This window comes from Antedon mediterranea, chromosome 5, assembly GCF_964355755.1.
Source record: "Antedon mediterranea chromosome 5, ecAntMedi1.1, whole genome shotgun sequence".
Classification (NCBI taxonomy): Eukaryota; Metazoa; Echinodermata; class Crinoidea; order Comatulida; family Antedonidae; genus Antedon; species Antedon mediterranea.
The window spans coordinates 13,891,509-13,918,515 of record NC_092674.1 but is presented as its reverse complement, the minus strand read 5'-3'; the positions used below and the strand labels follow the sequence as shown (position 1 = coordinate 13,918,515).

At 31.6% G+C, this 27,007-nt stretch overlaps 2 protein-coding genes and 1 long non-coding RNA gene across 3 annotated transcripts; 2 read left to right on the top strand and 1 right to left on the bottom strand.

The window, feature by feature from the left end:
- Positions 1-117: 117 nt before the first annotated feature.
- On the top strand, positions 118-9,301 carry LOC140049718 (uncharacterized). The gene is made up of 13 exons (XM_072094666.1): positions 118-497; positions 1,112-1,277; positions 1,653-1,756; positions 2,047-2,166; positions 2,504-2,617; positions 3,110-3,285; positions 5,462-5,551; positions 5,933-6,091; positions 7,262-7,510; positions 8,046-8,231; positions 8,601-8,756; positions 8,843-9,124; positions 9,296-9,301. Exons 1-13 carry the CDS (start codon positions 326-328, stop codon positions 9,299-9,301), a joined length of 1,980 nt encoding a protein of 659 aa, XP_071950767.1. The 5' UTR covers positions 118-325.
- A 5,040-nt stretch (positions 9,302-14,341) lies between these two features.
- On the top strand, positions 14,342-19,572 carry LOC140049120 (uncharacterized). Its single transcript, XM_072093948.1, has 6 exons — positions 14,342-14,408; positions 14,717-14,933; positions 16,127-16,300; positions 16,392-16,691; positions 17,182-17,505; positions 18,349-19,572. The coding sequence occupies exons 1-6, from the start codon at positions 14,349-14,351 to the stop codon at positions 18,618-18,620; spliced, it is 1,347 nt and encodes a 448-aa protein (XP_071950049.1). The 5' UTR covers positions 14,342-14,348; the 3' UTR covers positions 18,621-19,572.
- Positions 19,573-24,561: 4,989 nt separating this feature from the next.
- On the bottom strand, positions 24,562-25,869 carry LOC140049134 (uncharacterized). Its single transcript, XR_011845192.1, has 3 exons — positions 25,788-25,869; positions 25,207-25,416; positions 24,562-24,729 (listed from the first exon to the last, which is right to left on the bottom strand). It is a non-coding gene; the product is annotated as an uncharacterized lncRNA (long non-coding RNA).
- Positions 25,870-27,007: the final 1,138 nt, after the last annotated feature.

Genomic DNA, 27,007 nt, shown 5'->3' with positions numbered 1-27,007 from the left:
TGAAATGTGTGGGGTTTGTGTGTGTGTTACGTTTTTTTTTTAAATGAAAGCGTGTTTGCCAATTGTCAGTAGCAAAGTTGTTTGTTTCCTGAAAATATTTCAGCAAAGATTCAATTAAGCCATGTGCACAGTGATTTGGAGACAACCATCTTACTAGACATGCTGAAGCTGTGAACACTGTGTTATATGTATCCCCTTTCGCATTGAATGTTTTACAAATTATGAGAATATCTTATTTTATTTAGATATAACAACCAAAGAATTAATCAACATAGCCATACATGTCATTAATTGGGAACAACTAGCAGTAAATCTTGAGTTTACCATGGCAGAAATCGATCATTTTAAACAAGATAATCCAGATGATAAATATGAAGTGTCTTATAACATGCTCGATGCTTGGGCCATGAAATTATCAACTTCTGAGTCCAAGCGTTCGCAACTTGTTAAAGCGCTCATGAAATCTGATGAAAAAGAGTTGGCAAATATAATTGACAGTAAGTGAAGACAGCTGGCTGTATGCTAACTTCCAGACTGACTCAGACCTCCCAACTCTCCCAATAATTGCAGGAGTGTTATTTCCCAATATGTTTGTGATCTCCTGCATTCCTTTTAATATGCTATTTCTCACATTTTTTTGGATAAATAAAGAAAAGAAAATCCTGATAAAGATTACAATAATTGTATGCACTGTTTAATGGGTGTCTAGAAAACTCGGATCTCAGATATATCTGATATTTCTAGTTCTAGAACACTCAGATTTTCTTCTGCTATTCAGGTTACTACGCTGTTAAATAATATTGAGCTAATATAGTAAATTTAATAGTTAAATAAAAACATTAATAAAACTATGCAAACCCTAATCTATAACACTGCAATGACATATTTTATAAAGGTATACAAAATTTGTTTAAATTCCTCTGATTAATAATGAATATTTCTGAGTTTTCTATATCTGAGTTTTCTTGTTTAATAGCCTATGTGAAATAATGAGTTGGCACTGTTTTTTCTGCCAATGACAGGCATATATTTCAGATACCAAGATCTTTAGAATTTCCATGAAAAAATGAAAGTAGGAAATTATACAATAATTTATTTTGTTTATTTTAAGATATGCATGTTCCAGAGGAGATATTGGCAAGAGGACCTGATGCGGTGAAAGCATTTCAAAATGCACTTGAAGATGGACAAACAGAGTTTAATCAAGGAAGAACTATTTTTGTAGGACTTGAAAATGTTGGAAAAACTTCTACTATCAATTCTCTTTTAAGAAAAGAGTAAGCACATTATATTATATTGTATCAATTTTTGTTGATTGATTGTTTGCTACTTGCAGTTGGGAACAGTGTCCTATATATTTTATTGCGTAGATGTATTATTGTTTGATTGGTATATAACTGTACACACATAGTTCCTGTGAACACACGTTGTTGAGGGTCTATACTGTCTGTAAGGATAAGTGGAAAGTTACGATAGAAACAGATGCTTTCAATTTGTTTTCAACAGGATATTGTGAACCTCAAAATAGGGTTTAAAATAAGATTATAATTCAACGTAAAAACAATGTATTTGCAGTATACCATCAAATTATGTGTCTCTAGATTATTAATGCAAACATTCTTTTATAAATATATAATGTCATTTTGTCATAGGTTTAATCCAGTGCATATAATAACAGATGCAATGGTTAAAACAACGGTGTGTACACCAGATGCCAGTAACAAAGAAATGCTGAAAGAAACAACGCAGGATATTTGTAAGTATTCACTTTATTCACATACATGTTGCTGTTAAAAAACAACCAAAATATTTTTTTTAATTCACCCTGTGACATGCTCTATCATCCCACAATGTGTTTTGTATTTTTTTTTACCAAATAAGTAATATGCCATTTTAATATCATATAATAGTTATCCACTTTGAACAAGGAGGATCAATTATTGCAACAACAACATTAAAATGGTTTCAATGCTTTTAAAAACCAATATGTATAACTGTGTAAAAAATAATATAATTTGAATTTATTAACATTTTTTTATTAAAAAGCTTCAGACATGTATCAGGATGCTGTCACTGATGTCACAGTTAAACAAATGTTGAAAAGTTCACGCTATACAGAAGGATACACACAAAGAGCAGGACCATCAAAGGAGAAAACCAAATCTGGTAAAAGATGTTAATTACAATTAATTCAAATTTAGTTAAAATGTCTTTATTGTTATTGTAATCTGCTGTAAAACATGTTTAACTGTATATATAAAAAAAGTAGTCTATATAAATTGAACAATACAAAACCACAAATTGGTACAAAAATGATTTTAGAAAATACATATACAATTTAATATAAAAAGACATGTTTATACAAAAAAAATGATTCATTACTGTAAACTTTAATTCTTGTCAAGTTAATTTGATTATAAAGCTTAATGTTATTGAATGTTAATGTATTATGCTCCTTATTACAAGATAGCATCATATTTAATTATATCAACACATTTTTCAGAAAGTAGACATGAGAAAGAGAAAAATCCCACAGGAGCATCAACATCAAAACAGGAAGCCAAATTTGCTGAAACCTCAAAAAGTTCAAATTCAATGCCAAGCCCACAAAAGAAGGGTAAATATTTATTTTGAAATGTGCCTGATTGTGCTGTTCATACATAGTAATGATATCAGAAATATTGAAATGATTTAAGGAGCGGAAATTTAATCATAATCATCAGTGTATGCTAATGAACATATTATCTTGAAAGTTACTTTGACAGTCAATACTAGTATTTGTATATTGTATGACACTGCTGTGTAATCTATTCAACTTGCAGTACAATGTGGTTAAATAAACTCATCACTAAACCATTGATTGGAAAGGATAAGGTTTAGAATGCTTAAATATTGCATTGGAAATACCTTTTCTTTTAACAAAACAGTTATAGTGTCATTCTGCTCTATATTCTCAGCCTGCCTCCATCTGTCTTGTCTGTTTTTACAATCATCAAGATTTAAGTAAAAAGGAATAGCTTTATTATGATGGATTTCTATTTTATTTTTAAATGTTGAAATGATATTGAATTAAACTGTTGTATTATGTATTATTATTTTATCACAACAGAACCACTGTATGAAGAAAAACTTGATAGACCACAAATTCCTAAAGTGGTCGTGAACAAAGTTGAAAGCCAACTTCGCTCTGTAAGAATAGGTGGTGACTCTAAAGTGGACAGCAACAAGTTTGTTATGAACCTCTGGGACTTTGGAGGGCAGCCTATATATCATGTGATACAACGGGTAAATTGTATTGATTTACCTAATTTCTTAGTTTTGCCTTTAATTTAGTATGCCTCCTGTTACAATACTACAGTAGTAGTAATATATTATCATGCCAGAATAGCCAATCACTGATCACCGTTTACCCATAACTTTGTACAGTTCAGTTTGAGACACCATAGAATAAAGATATACTTGTACCTTACTAAAGAGTTTGTACTTATTAATACATATACCTCCTTCTGAGGTTGTGTTGGGATCAGGATCTAGTAAAATTGTCTTTTGGCTTCGTTACAATTTCACCACTGACACTCACTTGATTTGAAGTAATAATCTACCTCCAAGGTATTACAAAAATGTTATCATATGTTGGTCTAATATGGTAACAGTTATAAAATACAATTATTATTATTACAATCTATATATAAATTATGGTTAATTCTGACATAGGCGAGCACAATGCAAAAACTTCTCTACAAATCTCCGCCTTGGATACCTACCTTATCTATCCGAGATGTACCGCGAAACGTAGATTTGATAACATTAGTGTGCACGCCGACGCTATTGTTCCATATTTATATCTTAGGAAGATATTATAAAGAGTATTTTAACAACATTTATGATTTCAACATTGGATTTTCCTCTCAATTTCAATTCTTCCCGGTCAAAGTAATTTCCGGGTTTAAGATAAGTTCACCTTAGTTTCAAATATTTTCTCTCTTTTATACACAAGGGAGCAGTTAAAATAATAGATTTGACCCTAAAGGTGAAACAGGCACTTTCCATCAATCAATACAGTGTCCCTTTGGAAGACGAAAAAAAAATTGGCCATTAATCATAGCCATTTCAGTTTTTTGTTTATTTTAAAACATACCACACGTGTGTGAAGGTACAGTAGTTAAATAATAGGAATTATACTGCAAATTAATAAAGATCAAATTAAATATACGCCATAAAGAATCAGAATATATTGTGGGGAATAGTATTATAAAATTACATAGGGAGATTTGATAAGACATTTTTCGAGTGAAATCCCGATAGCTGAGGTTTATTGAGTAAGCTTGCAGGAATAACTGTAGGCTATCTCCCTGTGTCCCGTTGGGACCGAGATGTCTGCCCATGTTGCAAGCCGTAATGTCTTCTTTCTTGGGCCCACTCTGTCACGGCAGTTAGTTTCAAAAGATGATTAAATAAAATAATGTATTAATAATTATTAGGATGGTATTCATTTGAATAAACGCCTCTCCAATAAAACATCACTTTGAATAATAACCCCCCCCCCCCCCACAACCCAACTATCTAATAAACGTCCATCCACATATTTATAATAACACAATTATACTATTTGTAGTAGAATTCACCGCACTGTTATCTGCAATTTACCAAGCATTTGTTACTCTTTTTTACCACTTTTCATATCTATGAGAGGATTTCATTTGATTATAAATGTTACCATATTATTAGAACTAAAAAATGTAACATATATCCCTCGAATAAGCACCTCCCTCAAATGACCTCCGCCTCCCCAAAGGGCCCTACCAAACAATAAAAACTATACTTTAAAATGTTATTAATCATCTAAAACACTGTGAAACAAAGTAGTTCAGTTTTACGAATGTCAAGCATTTTCAATAATGGTAACCGACAGAAAATGTATAAGGAGAACATTATCATTCCGAGAACCATCGTCTACACTTCCTAGAGGGGGAGCGAGCGAAGCGAGCTCACCCTCTAGTATTATAAATTATTTTATTCTTCATTTAATTCAATACAGTCTCTAGTCCCTAATTACCAGAAACCAAACAAGACTTGAGGTCAAAAAAGTTCCAAATTCTTTTTACCTTTAAAAATACATTTTGAATATCAGAATTTCTGTAAACTCAGAAATATTTTGCCAGCCGAAGGGTATCCAGGTTTGGGAGACTTTTAATAAAATAGTATTCATTGATGTCTACCATAATGTAATATTAGCATAGATGGATAGCAAAGAGAGAGAGAGAGAGAGAGGGAGGGAGAGAGAATGTAATAATAAAACATTCATTATTTATTAAACTAATGTTTAAGATTGTAAATGTTTCCAAGATGAACATGCAGTTTGTGAGGAAAAAAATAAGTATCAAATATTTAGTTGTGCCAGTATACTGACACATGTGTATAAACGGTTTTTAATACTGACAAATATGATTATGTTTAATAGATATTCATGGTGTCTTATGCTGTTGTATGTGTGGTATTTAACCTGAATCAAGATCTTGATGCCCCAGCTAAAGTTCGTGATCCAACAACTGTAAGTAGATTTTACAAATTTCAAATGTTCTATGTACTTGAATATACATAAAATGTTTATTTCTTATTTTATTTTATTTTTATTCAAACTCATTCAACAGCGGGAAACCCGCCCATTACAGAATGGAATAAACTATACCATATAAAAATATATATAAATCTTAAAATCTAAATCTTCCTTTACCTTAACAAAAACTGTGCAAATAGCAGAGAGGCCTGATACATGATTGTTGTTATTTCCATTTCCATGATAGTGTTATTTTTCTATATAAATGTGTGCTGCTATTATTACCACAATAATAAGATAATTTTCCACAATGTTTTCAAACTACCTGTTTAAGAATTTAAAATGAAACTTTTGTTCATTTTCTTTGTGATTTAGGGAAAAATGTATGAACATCGAATGACAAATCTTGAGCTCATTCTGTTTTGGATTCGTTCAGTTTTTGTAAACGTAAGAACAGGACAGAAAAACAAGATAATGCTGATTGGTACACATTATGAGAGCCTTGGTAAAACTGAACAAGAAAGACAACAAATGGTACATATGTTATCATATTTTGTTTCATTAAACATTACAAAATTGTATATTGTAATTGATTCATTGGAAACAATATGTAGTTTCATCCCTAACATTGGCAACCATATATTGTGTAATCAGGTGGGCGATTGTTTTATACGTCATGTCATGCTCATACTATTAGGTGCTCATGAAGAACGATTAGAAATACAACTAGTATATATAACCTTAAATATACAGTTCAAAACACTTAAAGCAGGGAGTTGTTTCCCTGCTTAAAGTGTAATTTTCACTTCTAATTTAATAGTTTAACGAAATAACATTGTTTTTGGATTAAAATTGCTGCTGTGCAATACATTTTGCGCGGCGTTTGTTTGCAAGGTCCCTAGCTAGAAAGGCTAGTCATATGTCGTACCACCAAGGCAAAGAGATTCAATAGGGACCCCGTGAGACAGGGGAGGGAGACTAGAGATAATGCTGTTCTAGCTTTTAGGCCATAAACCCAAATCAATACACCCATATCTAGTAAGTAGCCTAGGTAGGTCCCCTAGCTAGAGTAGCCCTATTATAGTCTAGTAGGCTAGTAGACATGGTTATCTCTCTCTCTCTCTGACCGTTCGTTGTCGTCTTCACGTGGTGGGTAACTAATAAAATGGCTCTGTCTTGTTTATAAATTTGCGCTCCAGCGAACAGAGAAAACTAACCATCCTGTTTCGTAAAGTCCATATTATGTAATCCGGTGGACGGTTGTTTCATTGTCATGACATGCACATACTACTGTACTGTGCTGGCTTATGATTAACTGATTATCTTACCTTAATTTCAATTAAAAATATATGTAGGCTAAAGATTAAAAGTATTTCAAATGATATTTTTTTGTAAAAATCTAAGATTATTTCATAAATGAAATACTACAGTATGTGCGCTTTCATTGTGATAATAATGTTCCATCTGTTAGGTCTATAATAAAACAAATAAAAGGGTATACAAATGTCTATGATTTAGCACACATTTTCTTATATTGGTATAATTATACCAGTGTACACTGGGTACATAAATGCGTGACATAAATTAAATAAAAGACTTGTTGCAGTTTACAAATTGGGTGGGGGTGGGGTCTTGTCTGGTACGGCACCCTTTAAATTTTCCCCATACATACGTTTAATTCCAATGTGATGTTATTTATTTTAGGTAAAGGCAATAGAGAATAAACTTTGGAAAGCCCTGGAAGGAAAACCATTTGAGGACATGGTGTTTCAAGAAGAGCTCTTTACAATTGAAAACAGTGTCTCATTTGAAAAGAGCGGTGCTTCTAAAATCATTCTCCAAATACAAAAATTAGTCCAGATGATGATTCTTACTTTGCCAATCAAATGGCTACAAGTACTGCAGGAAATACAAAAGTTACGAAAAGACAAACTGTATCTACCAACATCTGAGGTTAGAATATATACATTTATATAACAAAATTGATTGGTGTTTTAATAATAAGTGTTTAACATCCATTACATTTGTTTATTCTTAAATCACATTAAAGCATTAAACCCTGTTTTTGTATTGCTGCATCGAATGGTGTTAAAGTGAAAAAAAACTTGTTATTGATAGTAACATTAACAGTATCCCTGCTTTGCTGTCTGTGTTAATTGACTGTTTATGGTGAATCTTCAACAAATGTTTATCAAACAGGAATGGTGCAATTGTTTTAGTACCAATTGTGCCAAAAACCAAATGAACATTTTGTTTGGCAATAACAATTATTGAAGTAAGTAAGTAAGTGGTGAACCTTGAGTTTACTGTTGGTTAGGAAACTTTCAGATGTCAAATCTACCCTTGCATGATAAAATATTATGTCCTATATAAACAACCTTTCAACATTAACGAAATGATTGATAACATCAACAGAAAACCAGTTTGTAATTAATCAACATTTTTGTTTTCGTTAAATTTTTCATTATAATATTTCTTTGCCTTTTAGATTAATGATTTACTTGCTAGTTGTAAGATAACTGACAGAAAACAGTTTCTTGAGTATTTGCACGACATCGGTGAGATTCTGTTCTACCCAGATGACAAGATCCTCAAAGAAAAAATTGTTATAGATTTGATGGGAGTAGTTGACAAGTTTAAAACAATCATTACAGTTATAGATCCCAGCCTTCAGGTTTGCAAACTTCACTTCTTTGAGTGGTGTCAGTCATTGGTGAATATCATATGTAAACATTGTTTTTCAGTGTGATGGATTTCTGTAAACATGTAATATCTGCCACACAGAGAACGAAATTATATCTTATTAATTCTATTATATTCTAATACTAAAATATATGCTTGTAAGCGTATTACTGTAGCACTCCCATTAAGGGAAGACCCAACAAAGTGTCCCCTTAATAGATGTTAGCTGTGATGTTAACCTCATTCATTGCACAAGTAAGTTTCAATAAGGTTGTCCTAAATAAGAGGTTTTACTGACCAGAAGAACAGTAATTACTTTGTTGCATTGACAAATTACACTTGTGCTTTTATATTTTTTTAGCCATCTTTGAAACAGCTTTGGAGAAATTTAAATGGAGGTAAACTAGATGAAAGACTGTTGCGGCATATATGGAAGGATGATTCAGATGAGATGATTATCTTCTTTGTGTCTCTGATGCAAACCTTTGGGTTAATGTGTGAAAAAAGGAGTAAAGAGGTATTTACATTTTATTTAAAATATTTAGTTCAATTATTTTTTCATATATTCCATCTACTACTCTTGTTCCATTTTTGTTTCTATAGAATGTTGGACGAACGTTCTACGTTCTTTCACGCCTGAAGCCCCAACGTGATGATACAAAGGCTGTTAAATATGAAGAGAAACGTGCTATTTCTCTATTTCATGACTTTGATGGCTACCTACCAGATGATCTCTTCCAACGTGTCTCAACAAAATTTATTGAGGAATTTCAAATGGAAGATGTTGAACCTACATTGTCATATGAGCATGTAGAACTGCATATTGATGGCCATCATTTTGTGGTTCTAAATGTAGCTACTATCAACAATTGCCGTTTGTTTCAGGTAGACTTAATAAAATTGATGTTATAAGACTAAAAACTAAATCTGAGAAAGTATCATCTTAGGAACATAACTATAAATGTTTAATTACCTCTGAGAAAATATCAGTCTCAGATAGAATTATAATGGAAACATTATCAGTTTTTAGATTTTCAGTTATATTCTCCATTATAGATATAACATAATAAAATAACAGTAAAATTGAAATAGACTAAAATAAAAAGCAAATGCTTGTTCAACATTTACCTGCATAAAAATTAATAATGAGAGTACGTTTATTGTAAATACATAATATAAAAATAACGCTTAAAAGAGAACGACGTTTCGACTCCATCATGGGGTCATTATCAAGTCCAATGAATAAAATATAAAACAACAACTAATTAAGTAGCACAAGCCAAGGGTCAAAGTTTAAATAACAAAAGACCTATTGTCTAACATCCTGTCAAATGAAAAGCTTAGCTTTTACAGAGTCACTTTGTTTATTCAGACTAGGTTTTAATTGTCTGATATACAACATTTCATAGATAAGACAGTCAAATTTGTTTTTGCATTTCCTAAGTATACTAAAACATGAATTAATTTTACTGGGATTAACAATCACTTTATGATCCTTCAAATGCTGTCCTATTAAGCATCTACTATGTTCAACAATGCGTTGGTAGAGGTGTCGGCATGTATATCCAACATAACTTGCATCGCACAAGTCACATTTAAATTTATACACAACACATTGTTGACTTATAATAGTTGGTTTCTTTTCGACTTTCCTAATGTTATCTTTAACTTTTTTACTTATGAATACAGGGACAATGTTTTTGTTTATCTTGTGACTTAGTTGGCATAGTTGTCGCTTGACGGAGTTCGCAGATTTCTGGTCTTTGAATGGCAGGATGATTCGCACTGGTATTTCGGATAGATCTGTTTCATCTTCTGCAGTGTTGTTATTGCTCTCTGCTGGTTTAAAGTTCTGTATGGTTGTTGTTATTAGTTCATCTGGATATTTCAGACGCTTAAAAATCTTCCTTAGAATTTCACATTCATCATTAAAAAGCTGGTGGGTCGACGATAGTTTGTAAGCCCGATTTAACATAGTTATAATAAGTGACCTTTTATACTTGTTGTCAACGTGACTATTGTAGTGTAGCAATAAGCCTGTGTCTGTTGGCTTTCTGTAAACCCGTGTGTGCAATTTTTCCAAATCTTTGGTTATCAGCATTCCTAGGAAAGGGATTGAATTGGGATAGAAGCAGCCAATGAATTTTTAGCTTTACTCAACACAACCCATCCTGCGATAGCGTTCACAATGGAAACTGCCGTGAACAATTCAATCCCTTTCCTAGGAATGCTGATAACCAAAGATTTGGAAAAATTGCACACACGGGTTTACAGAAAGCCAACAGACACAGGCTTATTGCTACACTACAATAGTCACGTTGACAACAAGTATAAAAGGTCACTTATTATAACTATGTTAAATCGGGCTTACAAACTATCGTCGACCTTCCAGCTTTTTAATGATGAATGTGAAATTCTAAGGAAGATTTTTAAGCGTCTGAAATATCCAGATGAACTAATAACAACAACCATACAGAACTTTAAACCAGCAGAGAGCAATAACAACACTGCAGAAGATGAAACAGATCTATCCGAAATACCAGTGCGAATCATCCTGCCATTCAAAGACCAGAAATCTGCGAACTCCGTCAAGCGACAACTATGCCAACTAAGTCACAAGATAAACAAAAACATTGTCCCTGTATTCATAAGTAAAAAAGTTAAAGATAACATTAGGAAAGTCGAAAAGAAACCAACTATTATAAGTCAACAATGTGTTGTGTATAAATTTAAATGTGACTTGTGCGATGCAAGTTATGTTGGATATACATGCCGACACCTCTACCAACGCATTGTTGAACATAGTAGATGCTTAATAGGACAGCATTTGAAGGATCATAAAGTGATTGTTAATCCCAGTAAAATTAATTCATGTTTTAGTATACTTAGGAAATGCAAAAACAAATTTGACTGTCTTATCTATGAAATGTTGTATATCAGACAATTAAAACCTAGTCTGAATAAACAAAGTGACTCTGTAAAAGCTAAGCTTTTCATTTGACAGGATGTTAGACAATAGGTCTTTTGTTATTTAAACTTTGACCCTTGGCTTGTGCTACTTAATTAGTTGTTGTTTTATATTTTATTCATTGGACTTGATAATGACCCCATGATGGAGTCGAAACGTCGTTCTCTTTTAAGCGTTATTTTTATATTATGTATTTACAATAAACGTACTCTCATTCGTAATTTGAAACGCGATGACCAGCTTCACTTGTTCAGGAGACTTGAACAGTGTAGCAAGAAATTAGTAAGCTGTGAAACGTCAATTGAATTTCTTCAATTATGTCAAAACCTTGGACTCACTCCGACATTTGCTAAAGTGGATCAGGAAAAGTCAAAGAGATGGAGCAATTCTGCTAAATTCTTTGAGAAAAATGTAATATCGGAAGAGCTGAAAGCGAAGCTGAAACTTCTTAGTAATCTCAGAAAAGAAATAAATACTATTTACACAGAAATCAGAAGTCAATGTTCGTCATTTCGTTATCTCGCTATACTTCAGACTATGACCAAGCTACGCTGTAATCAGTATGGAGCAGAAATGAATGGACATTCTAAGAAAATCGCAAACCTAATGTACAGAGGTAAGAATGTGGATGAACACATCATTAATATATCATCATATAGACTATCGTTCTTTCAAAAGCTAGCGCTCAGCCGTGGCTTACAATTTGCTTACCCTCACCGAGTTTCATCCAGGGAAATTAAAGCAAATTTCGAGAAAGCGTACTGGAAGCTGGAGCCTAAAATTGTTGGTGAGGAAACTAAAGAATTAACAGCAGCTACTCTAAAGTCTATCGCACTTAATTATATAGAAAGGAAAGGACCATCCCCACCAAAAGCCTTAACAAGAGCACTTGGCCAATTAAAGAAGAGAGATGATATAATCATCACAAAGCCAGACAAAGGATCAGGAGTAGTAGTCATGGATAGAAGTGAATATGAACATTTATTATGTGAAGCATCAGTCAACAATGTTTCCAAATTTATACCAATCTCTACTGAACAACCAAGAACAAGAGGAAGACCAATGACACATTACCATCCACTCTTGAAAAAGGAGAAAGATATGATTTCAACGGTTCATAAAATTCTTCCAAAAGAAATTGCTAAATCAATTTGTCAAACCGGATCAAGGTTAGCTCATTTGTATGGATTGCCTAAAACACATAAAGAAAAGTTATCTATGAGACCAATCTTGTCAGCAACAGGTACCTACAATTATAAATTAGCTCAGTGGCTGGATGAGAAGTTGAAACCGCTATCCCAGAACGCATATACAATAGATGATGTATTTAGCTTTGCAGCTGATATACGCTCCACCGTTATTAATGCTAGTGATATTTTGGTATCATATGATGTCTCGTCCTTATTCACAAATGTTCCTTTAACCGAGACAATTCAAATTATTGCTGATAAAGCATTTACTAACAACTGGTTCAATGATAATTATGGACTAAACTTAGATAAGGACGATTTAATTGTACTCCTCAATATAGCAACGAAAGATCAGCTATTCCAATTTAATGGTAACTTGTATGAACAGGTTGATGGAGTTGCAATGGGATCACCTCTAGGGCCCCTTATGGCAAATGTATTTATGTGCCACATCGAGGAACGCCTTGAATCTACGAACCACATGCCCAAATACTACAAACGGTATGTTGATGACACACTAGTATTCATGCCAAATCTAGAAGCAGCCAATGAATTTTTAGCTTTACTCAACACAACCCATCCTGCGATAGCGTTCACAATGGAAACTGCCGTGAACAATTCAATCCCTTTCCTAGGAATGCTGATAACCAAAGATTTGGAAAAATTGCACACACGGGTTTACAGAAAGCCAACAGACACAGGCTTATTGCTACACTACAATAGTCACGTTGACAACAAGTATAAAAGGTCACTTATTATAACTATGTTAAATCGGGCTTACAAACTATCGTCGACCCACCAGCTTTTTAATGATGAATGTGAAATTCTAAGGAAGATTTTTAAGCGTCTGAAATATCCAGATGAACTAATAACAACAACCATACAGAACTTTAAACCAGCAGAGAGCAATAACAACACTGCAGAAGATGAAACAGATCTATCCGAAATACCAGTGCGAATCATCCTGCCATTCAAAGACCAGAAATCTGCGAACTCCGTCAAGCGACAACTATGCCAACTAAGTCACAAGATAAACAAAAACATTGTCCCTGTATTCATAAGTAAAAAAGTTAAAGATAACATTAGGAAAGTCGAAAAGAAACCAACTATTATAAGTCAACAATGTGTTGTGTATAAATTTAAATGTGACTTGTGCGATGCAAGTTATGTTGGATATACATGCCGACACCTCTACCAACGCATTGTTGAACATAGTAGATGCTTAATAGGACAGCATTTGAAGGATCATAAAGTGATTGTTAATCCCAGTAAAATTAATTCATGTTTTAGTATACTTAGGAAATGCAAAAACAAATTTGACTGTCTTATCTATGAAATGTTGTATATCAGACAATTAAAACCTAGTCTGAATAAACAAAGTGACTCTGTAAAAGCTAAGCTTTTCATTTGACAGGATGTTAGACAATAGGTCTTTTGTTATTTAAACTTTGACCCTTGGCTTGTGCTACTTAATTAGTTGTTGTTTTATATTTTATTCATTGGACTTGATAATGACCCCATGATGGAGTCGAAACGTCGTTCTCTTTTAAGCGTTATTTTTATATTATATAAAAATTAATATAACTATAAATAAAACACACTAAGCATTATAGGACAGACAAACAGAAACATGTTGGCAGAAAATCGGTGAAAATATGGCAATTATCTTGCCAACACCTAAAGGTGTTTTTTTCATTCATCTTGTATGTTTATAATATTACATATAGATTATATATAGACTATAGATTAAGTGGCAATTGCTTTAATGACAATTCAAGAGAAACAATTGTCAAATGAAATAAAACAAAAAATGATTTTTGATATTGCAGACAACAATCGTTAGAACAGACATGATGAATGCTGCTGGCCTTCCTGAAGATGATGATCCAAAACCTAGCATCTGTAAGAAGGTAAGTAATAGTACCCAAAGACAACAATAGTTAGAACAGACATGATGAATGCTGCTGGCCTTCCTGAAGATGATGATCCAAAACCTAGCATCTGTAAGAAGGTAAATTAATGTGAAAATAATGTTTATGAGTTGGATATGTAGAGATTAACAATTTTGATGTTTAAACCAAATTAAACAATAATTAATAATTTATTTATTTAAACTGTAATGTACACTTAATAGTAAAATAATAATGTATTTTGTATTTTAATATGTTTTGGTGATCCTATTCGGAATCATGCTTACATGTTATCATTCTTTGCTCTATTTACTAATTTTAGTTTGTATAATTATTTTAAATAGCTAATACTACTTTTTTGTTGTGGGTAGCAAAATAATCAACTAAATCAAATTATTCTATTTTATAGGTACTAACTTTTCTTGAAAAAGAATTGCACTTTTTGAGTGAGAAGAATGCACATGGTGTTAAAGTAAAGATGTACATCCCTTGTGTGTGTGGTTCAAAAGGTGAACATACTCATATGCATGTTGTACGCAAATTTGACAAAGATGTGTTGCCATGTGGAAGCAGAGGAATGGAAGTGAAACGTTATCGTAATCTGTTTGGAGACATTGTACTAAAAGGTAGAGGATTTGTGTTGTGTAGTATCCATCAGTGAAACTGATATAGGTTAACATTTTAGGATGAAGTAAGATAAAAAAAAAATGTTTCTAAACCAAAACAAAATAAATGAGGATTCAAGTTAATAATTTAGAAAATAAAGAATATATATGTATTCTTTATTTATTTAAGTATACTTAAGTTCAAGTCAAGTTCAGATAATGCAAACACATACAAAAAATATGATAGATACAAATGGTTGGAAATTAAGTAAAAAATAGTTGCATTATGCCTGGAGAATACCATTAAGAATAAAGTAAAGTTAAACATATTAATAATAAGCATAAGGTGAAGATTAGCTACTGACAGACAGGGACGGACATGTACGACGATACAAACACGACAAGGACAACAGGAAGGAAAAACGGTATTTATATGATTTGCTTAATTAAAGGATATAAGACATTGTTTGCATCATTCATGTAAAATGAATATTAATTGTATGTTATTTCATTATAAGAAGAACAATAAAAAAATTAAAAAAAAAAAAACTTTTTTTAGATTTTTATAATAAGTCTGTGTCATCATCATTTATGATAACCCACAGAATTAAAAAAAACAGTATTATTGAAGATGTACATCTAGGTTATACAGTTTGTAAAATGTTGCTTTTCGATTTATTTTTGTTTAGCATCTGAATCGAAAGATAGTACAAAACAAAGCATAGCTCCAGATTCTGACAGTGATGGTCACAGCAATGCACAAGCTTCTACTTCAAGACTTCAAAAAATCACTCGTAAAGTGAAGAGATTATTTTCCTCCAAGAAGGACAAAGGTGCAGTTGATGGTGAAAGATTTATTATGAATTGTTATCATCATCATCGTACACTACAATTCTAGGTTTTTAATGTTTAAACCATGCGATTTTTGAATGCAACTGACTTTCACAGATATAAATTAATATCAACACTATACATCGCAATATACTGTATGTCAACAAGTTGATGGTAAAGTATTGAAAATAAAAAACTGTTCAGCTAATACAGAAATTATCATTAGTGTATATTGCCAAACTAATACATTCATAAATAACTAAATTTAATTTATGATTATTATAACTAAAAGAGTAATAGTACATAAACATACAATACAAAACAAGCAATTGTACATCTTGGTTTAACTTTATCACTCTTTTGTTTTTGTATTGTCATTGTAGCTTCTACCTCAAAAGAAGCTGGTAGACAGAAGAACATAGATCCAGAATCTGATACTGCTGATGATGATACTGTTGCTAAGTCTCATAAAATGATGAAGGGGAAAACATCTCTAAAATCAAAAGTTAAGGGATCTAGTAAACGAAGGAGGATGTCAGATGTCAAGGATAACAAAGGTATACATTATGATAAAATAATTATTATGTTTAGTTACTATTGTGAAGGATTAAAAACACAATTGATTGATAATTTTGTTTTTTGATATAGACTATGTGGATGACCTAACTATTGACAATGTGTCCAGAGAGATGGATCTTTCCTGCAGACGATTTGGTGTTCGTTTGGGGCTTACATGGTCTAAAGTGAATACTATTTTTGATAATGAAAAGCAAACAGATAAAGCTACAGCAAAGATGCTGAAACGTTGGAGGAGAAAAAGTGGTAGTGACCTTAATCAGCAACAAGTATTGTGTACTGCACTAAGACAACATGGTCGTAATGATCTTGCTGATCTGCTGTTTCACATAAAGGGTGACAATGAAATGCCCAAGGTTATCAAACATTCAGGTATATTGCATTTTATATTGTAATGATTCGTGCCATTAAATAGTATACAAGTAATGAATGTTTATGAGTACACATCTACTTTTGATGAAAGGAGAGGCAACAATATTGTAACCTGTTGTTGCTCACTCACCGTGTAACAAAAATGAAAGTGCCAAATGAAATTACAGGTACTTGTGTGCACATATAACAACATTGCACTCTCATTGACGTCATTACAAGAGCAATAGCACATTTAAATAAAATTTGACTCACATTCTCAAATTAAATTATGAATCTTCTTATGTGTGTTATAAAATCTTGCTCATAGTACTAAATGCTTTAAAAAATGTGTTCTGATAAACATATTTTTACATAAATTTGTTAATTGATTGTATTTTTGTTATATTATTTTCTATGAACGAGAGATTCCGAAATAAAATATTGAATAGAATAGGGAGTTTAATTTAATTGAAAGAAAACTCATTACCTTATTGCTTTTATTATTTCACAGCTTGTTTTGATGATCAAGATCTCCTATTCTTCTGTGAAAAGTTACATCAAAGTTGGAGAAGACTAGCAGTGCGACTTGGAATCAAATGGGACAACGTTAATAACATTGCAGACAAAAACAAACATGTAGAAGATGCCATAATGGAGGTATTGGTCCAATGGAGAAATAACTGTCAACATACAGAAGCACATCAACTACCTACAATGATCAAGGCTTTAAAACAACAAGGACGTGTTGATTTAGCTGATAGCCTGTGTACAAGATATGAATACAAAGATGATGTCAGTTTAGAAGTTGCAGTGTTTACAGACCAATCAGGACAAGGTGGGTAATGATTGTTATTAAAAACAAATGTTATATTATGTATACCTGATACTACTGTAGAAATATTCACTATTTGACTTTCTATTATCATCAGCAATCATTCGATAAACAAGAAATGTTTTAAATGTGATTAAGCTAATTTGGCTACCAATCCATGGCTCCTGGGTTCAATTCCTGTCATATGTCAGGATGTTTTATAATGACAAATACAACTCCACCCCCAAAGACTTGTAATAAGACTTCGTTTATGTAGAGCATCTTGTGTATATGTTTGTCTTGTGAATGGGATTGCCACCTTAAGAAGGATAGTGATTGAATTCGCTTATTGTTATCCTTGGAAATTTGCCTAGATATATAAAAACAAACAAACAAAACTGTGTCTAAAATGAACACGCATCTGAAAAAAACATAAAAGAGAATGATCCATGCCTTCCCATTCTTCACCGATAAAACAAGTGTATTTTTACTGGCCATACAGATGCCTCCAATCAGTAAACTACATCCAATATTGACCCATGTTTCAGGGGTACGATCAAATATTTATGTAACTTATGTTGTTGTGATGAAATTGTGCAATATGTATTTTACGTAAGGACACATTTTCTATATTTTCGAGGGTTAAGTTCTCTTGTATTCAGGAAATAGGTTAGCTATCTTGTAATTCTAAGAATAAAATAATAAGAAAATAATTAGTAATTATGCTCATGCATTATTCATGATTTCTGCCAATACAAATAGAATGTTACATTCCAGAAATGTTGCTTAATTTCAGCACCTGAATGTTTGAAGAAAAACAACCAAATGTATTTTATTTAATGAAGTCAATTAAATGTGTTTTTACAGGATGCTTAACAGACTTGGACTTCCTGATAATTTCTGAGAAGATGACAGATTGGAAGAATTTCTGTAGGCATCTTGGTATTGCTGATGTTGAGCTATCACAAACTGAGGGAAGGTTTTCAGCGCTGACTGTAGAAGCAACAATGGAATCACTGGTACAATGGCGATGTAAGCAAGGAAGGGATGTGAACCAACGAGAGGAAGTAGTAAAAGCCTTGAGAGCAGTTGAGAGAATGGATATTGTAAAATTACTAGAAACCAAGAAAGAGATGTGAACCAACGAGAGGAAGTAGTAAAAGCCTTAATGGCAGTTGAGAGAATGGATATTGTAGAAATACTAGCAACAGTCTAAAGTGTCTAATCAAAACCTACAGTATACCGTATGAACTGCAGCTATATGGTAACTCAGTTCAACAAATAAACAATTTGTATGAACAATAGGAGATACATAGTTAATAAAGGACAATATAGAAGACCTATTGAAATAATGTTATTAAAAGTGCAAGATACAACTATGTTTTAATAGACCAAAGTAATACAAGTACTTTAACATAGGTCACGTACCTGACATCATGAGATGTCAGGTATGTGAATGACAAAATATTGTTATATTTGTATGTATTTTGTATCTGGTTAAATCATAACAAAATATAATGTTGCCATTCAAAAAGGCAGTATTCCAATTTTGGACATGGAGTTGAACAAATAGACTGCAGGCCTCTACAGGTTACTTAATCAATCAACAGCCTGGACTCTTCTCAAGCGTGTGGTTGCTCAATCTCTCTAACAAAAATAAATTCATAAAACTGAATTTCAGTGCCATACTGTAGTACATTTAGTTAATGTCATATGACCCACAATCGTCCAATCAAATTGTTAATAAAACAAATGTATTATATTTGTGCAATGGGAACAAAGGAACACATTTTCATCTCATGAAATTATTTGTTGTTGAATTCAATTAGAGGGACTGAATTATCCTAAATTATTTGTTGTTGAATTCAATTAGAGGGACTGAATTATCCTAAATGATGTGTTGTTGAATTTAATTAGAGGGACTGAATTATCCTAAATTATTTGTTGTTGAATTCAATTAGAGGGACTGAATTATCCTAAATTATTTGTTGTTGAATTCAATTAGAGGGACTGAATTATCCTAAACTATTTGTTGTTGAATTCAATTAGAGGGACTGAATTATCCTAAATTATTTGTTGTTGAATTCAATTAGAGGGACTGAATTATCCTAAATTATTTGTTGTTGAATTCAATTAGAGGGACTGAATTATCCTAAACTATTTGTTGTTGAATTCAATTAGAGGGACTGAATTATCCTAAATTATTTGTTGTTGAATTCAATTAGAGGAACTGAATTATCCTAAACTATTTGTTGTTGAATTCAATTAGAGGGACTGAATTATCCTAAATTATTTGTTGTTGAATTCAATTAGAGGGACTGAATTATCCTAAATCATTTGTTGTTGAATTCAATTAGAGGGACTGAATTATCCTAAATTATTTGTTGTTGAATTCAATTAGAGGGACTGAATTATCCTAAATTATTTGTTGTTGAATTCAATTAGAGGGACTGAATTATCCTAAATTGTTTGTTGTTGAATTCAATTAGAGGGACTGAATTATCCTAAATTATTTGTTGTTGAATTCCATTAGAGGGACTGAATTATCCTACATTATTTGCATTGTTTATTTTGATGTCTTGACACATTAAACTCTGCCAATGATATATAGTGTGCATCATAAGCATCAATATTATGATTATAAATATTATTATGATTAGAAGGCGTACTTGGTATAACTTGGGATTATAAAACCACACGTTTTGTAATAATTTTTAATCAGAATTCTAATCAGCTGCTGTCTAGTGTGTGTGACGATCAACAGGCTTCTGAAAACCTAAAACAGAATGGTCCTTTCTCCCCATTCATCACAAAAATAAGATATGTTTACTGACCGTACAGATGCCTCAAATCAGTCAATCACATCCAATATTAGCATGATGTGTTTTCTAGGAAAAATATGTTAGATAAATTATGAGTAATTCCTCCGAACTTTTGAGTTAAAATAACGTTTGTGAGGCATTTGATAAATAGGCAAACTGCCTTAAAATGTCTTGACTAAAAAAGTTTGACATTTTAAATGATTTGAATGCTAGTTTAATATTAACTCTTTTGTAATATTTACGTGTAATCGATTCTTTATTGTGCGCATTTGGCAAACTGTAAGTAGGGTAATTTAAAATAAAACCTTATTTTGTTCAATAATCGACTCAACTGACGCAACATTACAAGGAGAGAGAACATTATTAAGATATTTGTAAATATTGTCATTAATTATAGTGAGGGGAACAGTTCTTACTTAAAATGGTTTAAGGAATGGAAATGACATTAATAATTGCTAACTAAAATTGTAAATTTATATTTACAAGATAACTCTTGTAAAGATAAAGTACAATGTTGTGGTGTATGCATGCTGTTGATTTAAACTTAAAAAATATACATTTATTAGTAGAGTTACTAAATAAATACATATTTCATATTCTATTTTAATAAATGATAAATGATATACAATATTGTTAACTTTTTTGTATTGCATTTTTAAAATCTCAACGCGACCAATAGGGTTAATAAAAAGAATTTAATAGAAAAACAACACAACATTTAAATCTTCAATTGATCCTAAATGCATGGGACATAAAAATCACAAAATTAAATCATATTCCTGAGAATAATTGTTATTTACTGAAATTACATTGTTAGTTTTACATTGTTAGTTTTACATGATTTGTTTATAATAAAATTTAATATTAGGATAATTTCATTTTCATAAAGTTTACTCATGCGTGAAAACCAAATCGAAGCTGAAAGAGCTTCACAAAGACTGTATTATTGTTTTTATTGTGAATAAAAATTGGTAAGACAGCACACGCATGTAAAAAATTGTGTCAATATTCATTTTTCTTTCAACATTTATATAGTAGACAATTTGCGGCATTTGACACAACCTTGATACTGGTGGTAGTTCCTGGATTAACATACTTACAACAAACCAAGTAACACAATACCAAAAGCTATATTAACTGCAGGAGTGGTTGCAACACAAACTTGTTAATGATGGTTCCTTGATTTACAGGCTTCTCTTCTGTAACACTTTTTATATTCAGGTGCTCAGCAAATCAACAAACTGGTAAAAATAAATGTTAAATTGTATCAAGAAAAAAAAAGTATTAGATTGGTATAAACACCATAAACTAAATGTTTATGATTTGAATAGTGAGAATATTTCATGAGTTAAAAATTAACTGATCTCTCAGTAAATTAAATATTCTCGATTCAACATTTTTAGTTTTATAACTCAATACATATCAATGATGATGTGTTAATTCAACATCATTAAAGTACATGAGGATGAAGGAACATACTTCACTTGGTAAAGTATGTTGGTGCAGCGTAGATTGAGAATTGAGAGTTTTAAGTAAAGGCCTACCTCGTCTGAATCTACTTCATTTAGTTGTTCCTCTAACTTGCGTTGATGTAAACGAATTGAATATCCACTCATAGCATACTGTATGACACGTGCTGCCTCATGTCGTCTCTTTACATCTTCTCTCACCTTCCAGCCTCTAAAACATACAACACATCAATTCTAATAAGTGACTCAGCATCATAGCATAGTGTATGACACGTGCTGCCTCATGTCGTTTCTTTACATCTTCTCTCACCTTCCAGCCTCTAAAACCTACAACATATCAATCAGTGACTGAGCATCTAACAGTACATAAACACATTTAGTTTAATTTTAAAAATTTTAAAATGAATAAAAGTTAAGATGTAATTCAATGTTAAAATAGCCTTCTGTGGCTTGGTTTGGTAACAGCATGATGCCTGCAAGATATTTGGCAAAACACTATTACAATCAATACCTGTTTGACCTCTTGTTTACTTTTGGTTGCAAGGATTTTCCTCCACCATATCTGTATTACACCAGCACTTAAATTGAATTCCTTCAATCTTGCAACTTCAAGTTTATCTAACTAAAAAAAAAAAAAAATATATATATATAATAAATATACAATGATACGGATTCTTACTTACTTTTTTACACTGAAAATCTAAAAACAAAGTATTATAATGTGATGCTACACCTTTTTCATAATGTTATAAGATTGGAATTTTACTGATTTTGATTCAATGACTTACACACATTTAACTGGGTAATAATTTTTAATAAAATGGTATTTTTAAATTGTGTTAAATTGATTTTTCTTTTGATTTATATTTATATACTTTTTTTAAAAAGAAAAATGCCTCAATTTTACATAATTATGTATAGTCAATTTTGATGAATTCCTATCTTATACTACAAAATATTCCTTTAGCATTACTTTTAAAAATAAAGGTTTATTTCACGACACTGATTCTGCTCTACTGCAAATGTTTATATTATACAGATATTGCCTACTTTTTTAGAGGTGAAATATAACAATTGACATCCCCGAGGGAATGATATTTTTCTCGATGAACTATATATTACATCTGCTATATTAAAAAATGTAGCAAAGTGTATGGGTCGGCTAGCCTAAGTAATAAGACTGCCTAATTCACCTTACCTTTGCGAAAAATGACCGTATAAAGTCAATAACATTTTCACTTTACAAACGAATATAAAAGTTAATTTATTCTACTACAAATATAAAGTCAACATGTACAGTATGAACAGGGATATATAGTATATATATATATTTTAAAAACCACAGGCACAGAATAAATACTATACCGTGATATACTGAAATTTAATTAATTAATTTGAAGATGAGGAAATCTGTGAGAAGGAGAAAAAGTCGCCCCAACCGAGATTCGAACCCGGAACCTTCTGATTTTTTATTCTTTATATCAAACCAACAGTGTAAAACACCAATAACAGGTTGAAAATAATAATAATAATATACAGATAATTACTAATTAATGATTCCTTGGCAATAAAATATTCACTTAGGCCTAGACCGTTTAAATTTACAGAATAATTTCCATCAATAAGCATACATAATAGTATTATTATCAGGTCACATCTAGAGAGGACTAAAAACTAAGCGAGGGCGCTATGTATGAATAGTTTAAATAGTTTAGTTGATTAATTTCTTCAAGCAAGTTGCGTGATGGAGTGACAATTCATCGCGAGCTCAAGTCCCAGTAGATGACTTTTATTACTTTTATTAACTTATTTATCGCCAAACGCGAATGTTGCCACACGAAAATTACACAGTCAATATCATCGTACTCGAGAATTTGCTGGATTTTATATATATTTAATGACAGGGACACGATAATTACTCGACAATTACTCAGTCAATATCATCGTACTCAACCAATCACGTTCACGCATTTATATAGGCTATTTAATATATATATATATATAATTTATTTCTATGCCTGTAATAAATAAATAGCGAGCCTACGCGTGGATCTTAGAAACACTTTTTAATATTTAATATGATGTATTCAAATTAATTTTAAAAGCTTACTTATAAGTATTTTGGAAGAAAACAAATTGCTGGCTGTAGTTGTTTGTCTTTTTGTGAGATTCACTCTCTAAACTTTATTTCAATTTCAGTACATCATAACTTACTTAGAATTAGTATATCACTGTTACATATCAGTAAAAAAAATGATGTTTTGTTTTGTTTATTTTCATATTTTGATGCTATGGCTTTTTCTGTTAATACAAAGTTTCCCATGCAGCATCATCCATACATTAAAATAAAATATACGGTATGTACATCAATAACAATTATACATTGTATTATCATTAACAATTCAATAATTGGCTAATTTGTTTATTTTTTCCAATACTCTAAATAGGCCTACATTTTTATAAATTTGAAATTTAATTTTCTAAAAAGGCGAATTGCTGCCTATTCTCATGTTATTCCATTAGAGAATAGGCATCAATTCGCCTTTTTAGAAAATTAAATAATGCTATACAAAGTCTAAATTTAAATCGTGTAAAATACTTACAACCAGTTGATGAAATGCGTTTAGTTACCTATTATAAGGATTTTCATTAATTTGTTGGTATACGTTGATATACTAGTATTCTATAAAAAATCTAGAAGTACTGATACAAATCAACATCATAATGTTGATTAAAAAGTGTAATAGCGTTGAGTATTTAATAACCCTTATCATCCCAATTGCTTTATGAGCAAGCCAAAGGAGACTGGATTATTTTTTTTTTGGAACTGCTGTTTTTTCACGTTTTTACGGAAGTCTATCATGGTACGTTGGTGTAACGTTTCTCATGATATCAATGTTGTTTATGTCATAGCTTCTTTTTCTCCTAATTCTGCTGACGATAATTTTGTCACAGATCTGAAAATAAATGATAAAACGTTAATATTATCATTAATCGACATTAAATAGTGTAGAAAATAAAGTGAAAGAAATTATACAAATACACTCAAGGTACGGCTGGTTAGTTTAACATAAAATAGCTATTTTACGTTTTAACATGTTTGTTCAGACCATAAAATTCAAAAGTGATCGTATTCCTGTAACATTAGCATACGTCTACACGTCTTCCCTGGTCGAAACGATGCTATAAACTTAGAAAGAAGATAAACCACACACACAGAGACACCTACCAAAGCAACATGCTCTTACTAGCGCTGACAACAATTGATGCAAATATTACCTTTATAATTACAAAAAACAACAAATTACACATAATAATCATAATTCGTGCCTTGATAGATTAGACATCTTACTGAACCCATTATATTTCAATGACTGCGGTTTATTAGTACATTCTGAATGCAAATTTTGAAACATTTACAAACAAACCCTTACATTTTAAGTTCTGTGACTTCATCCATTGTATCTGGTAACTTTCTATTGGCAGTTTCGGGTAAAAGTAAAACAAGTACTCCAGATGAAATAGCTAATACACTGAATGTTAACATTGCAAGTGGTGCCCAATACCTTGACAGGTGGAGGATATATGGTGATAGGATGGCTCCAATCCGACCAGATGTTGAACAAATACCAACAGCAACTGACCTATTGCCAAATGAATAAAGCAGTCGGTTAGTTTGACAACTAGATACATTTATTCAATAACGCCATCATCATAATGAAGATGGAATGGATAAAGAACACATCAACATTACAATAAAAAGAACTAATAAGATTATAATGTCAAAATAAAATAATCATCAGCGAGAATCATTGTTTTATTCTGTATGAGTTTGATGATAGTGAATAGGGGAGTAAAAAGATGATGTGCTTTAAGTCCTCACCACCTCAGGACGTCGAATATACAATTATAATTATTATAATATTACAGTTGCTCGTTTAACACAATATTTAACTTTTATCAATTGAACTAGACTAGCTATAACCACCAAATAGGAGAATATTATATTTCTAACCGTATGTTAGTTGGATACAGCTCTGCAGTATAGAAAAATATAATACCGAATGCAGCGGTTACTCCAAACTTTCCTACCATCGTTACTGTCAGTCGTCCTATTCCCATTGCTTTTCAACAAAATAAAAAATATATTACAAAGTCAATTATTGATATAAACAAAACACAGTGATGTCTTACTATATTTATTCATAAAAAATCAATAGGTGATTCTTGTACGAATCACCTATAATTAAGAGGAACTTTTAATTCATAGATCTTCTTCATTGGCTACCAGTTCACACAGAGTATTGACCTTTGTATGCTTCAATATTCAATACGTTTGTGCTTGCGTGTGGGTGGATGGGTGTTGGTGTGTGTGTGATGGTGTGTTTGTGTGTTATATCTTATTGGTATCTTAGTTTTTTCTTCATTGTTTCTCAGTATAAAAAATCTTTAAATAATCAGATTACATTGCCATGTGTCATTGCTTTGAACACTATTATCATCCAAGTGTTTAAGTGCCTGATTGCCATATTCATGTAGTTTTCATAATTGTTTATACCATTCCATAATGTTCTCTTGTTGTTTTGCAATTTTTAGTTCCTTGCCGGAGTTCTGCTTAACTCGCCTTACTTTGACAGTCTTGTTTTTATGCATTGTTAATTTTTCTTTTTTCCAATATTCAGTTTGATCTAATATTTGTTTATTTATTTATACAGTGTATATTTATTTATATATATTTTATACATATATTTTAAATTATATATTAACTAGTATTTTCACTGAACAGATTTCTCTTTTTATATTTTCATTTTTTACTTGATGTACAACCTTAACGCAGATGACGGAACATCGTACCACGACCGATTATCAAACATAAACTTCTTCCCCTTGCCCAGCTATTCAGACAACCGTAACATTAACAGGAACCTTGGCAATTCTACATCTAACATTGATCCCGACTCTAATTTTTTCACCAACAGCAACCACAGTCCCTCTCAATATTATGATCCTAATGAATTTCTTGTTGACTCACTTTCTGATTGCTTCTCCACTATTCATTTCAACTCTAGAAGCATCCTCAAGCACATTGATGAAATTAAACAACTCCTATCATCCATTAATCTGCCTTTCGATATTATTGGAGTAAGTGAAACTTGGCTCAAGTACGATAATCCTTTGGTCCAACTCCCAAATTATAATTTTGTCTCTAACCACAGAACCCATAAAGACGGTGGA

Coding starts and splice junctions, on each gene's coding strand:
- LOC140049120 (XM_072093948.1), top strand. CDS start 14,349: ATGATGAATGCTGCTGGCCTTCCTGAAGATGATGATCCAAAACCTAGC. Junction 14,409..14,716: donor AACCTAGCATCTGTAAGAAG/GTAAATTAATGT, acceptor TCTATTTTATAG/GTACTAACTTTTCTTGAAAA. Junction 16,301..16,391: donor AGATGTCAAGGATAACAAAG/GTATACATTATG, acceptor TTTTTGATATAG/ACTATGTGGATGACCTAACT.
- LOC140049718 (XM_072094666.1), top strand. CDS start 326: ATGGCAGAAATCGATCATTTTAAACAAGATAATCCAGATGATAAATAT. Junction 1,278..1,652: donor AATTCTCTTTTAAGAAAAGA/GTAAGCACATTA, acceptor ATTTTGTCATAG/GTTTAATCCAGTGCATATAA. Junction 6,092..7,261: donor AACAAGAAAGACAACAAATG/GTACATATGTTA, acceptor TATTTATTTTAG/GTAAAGGCAATAGAGAATAA.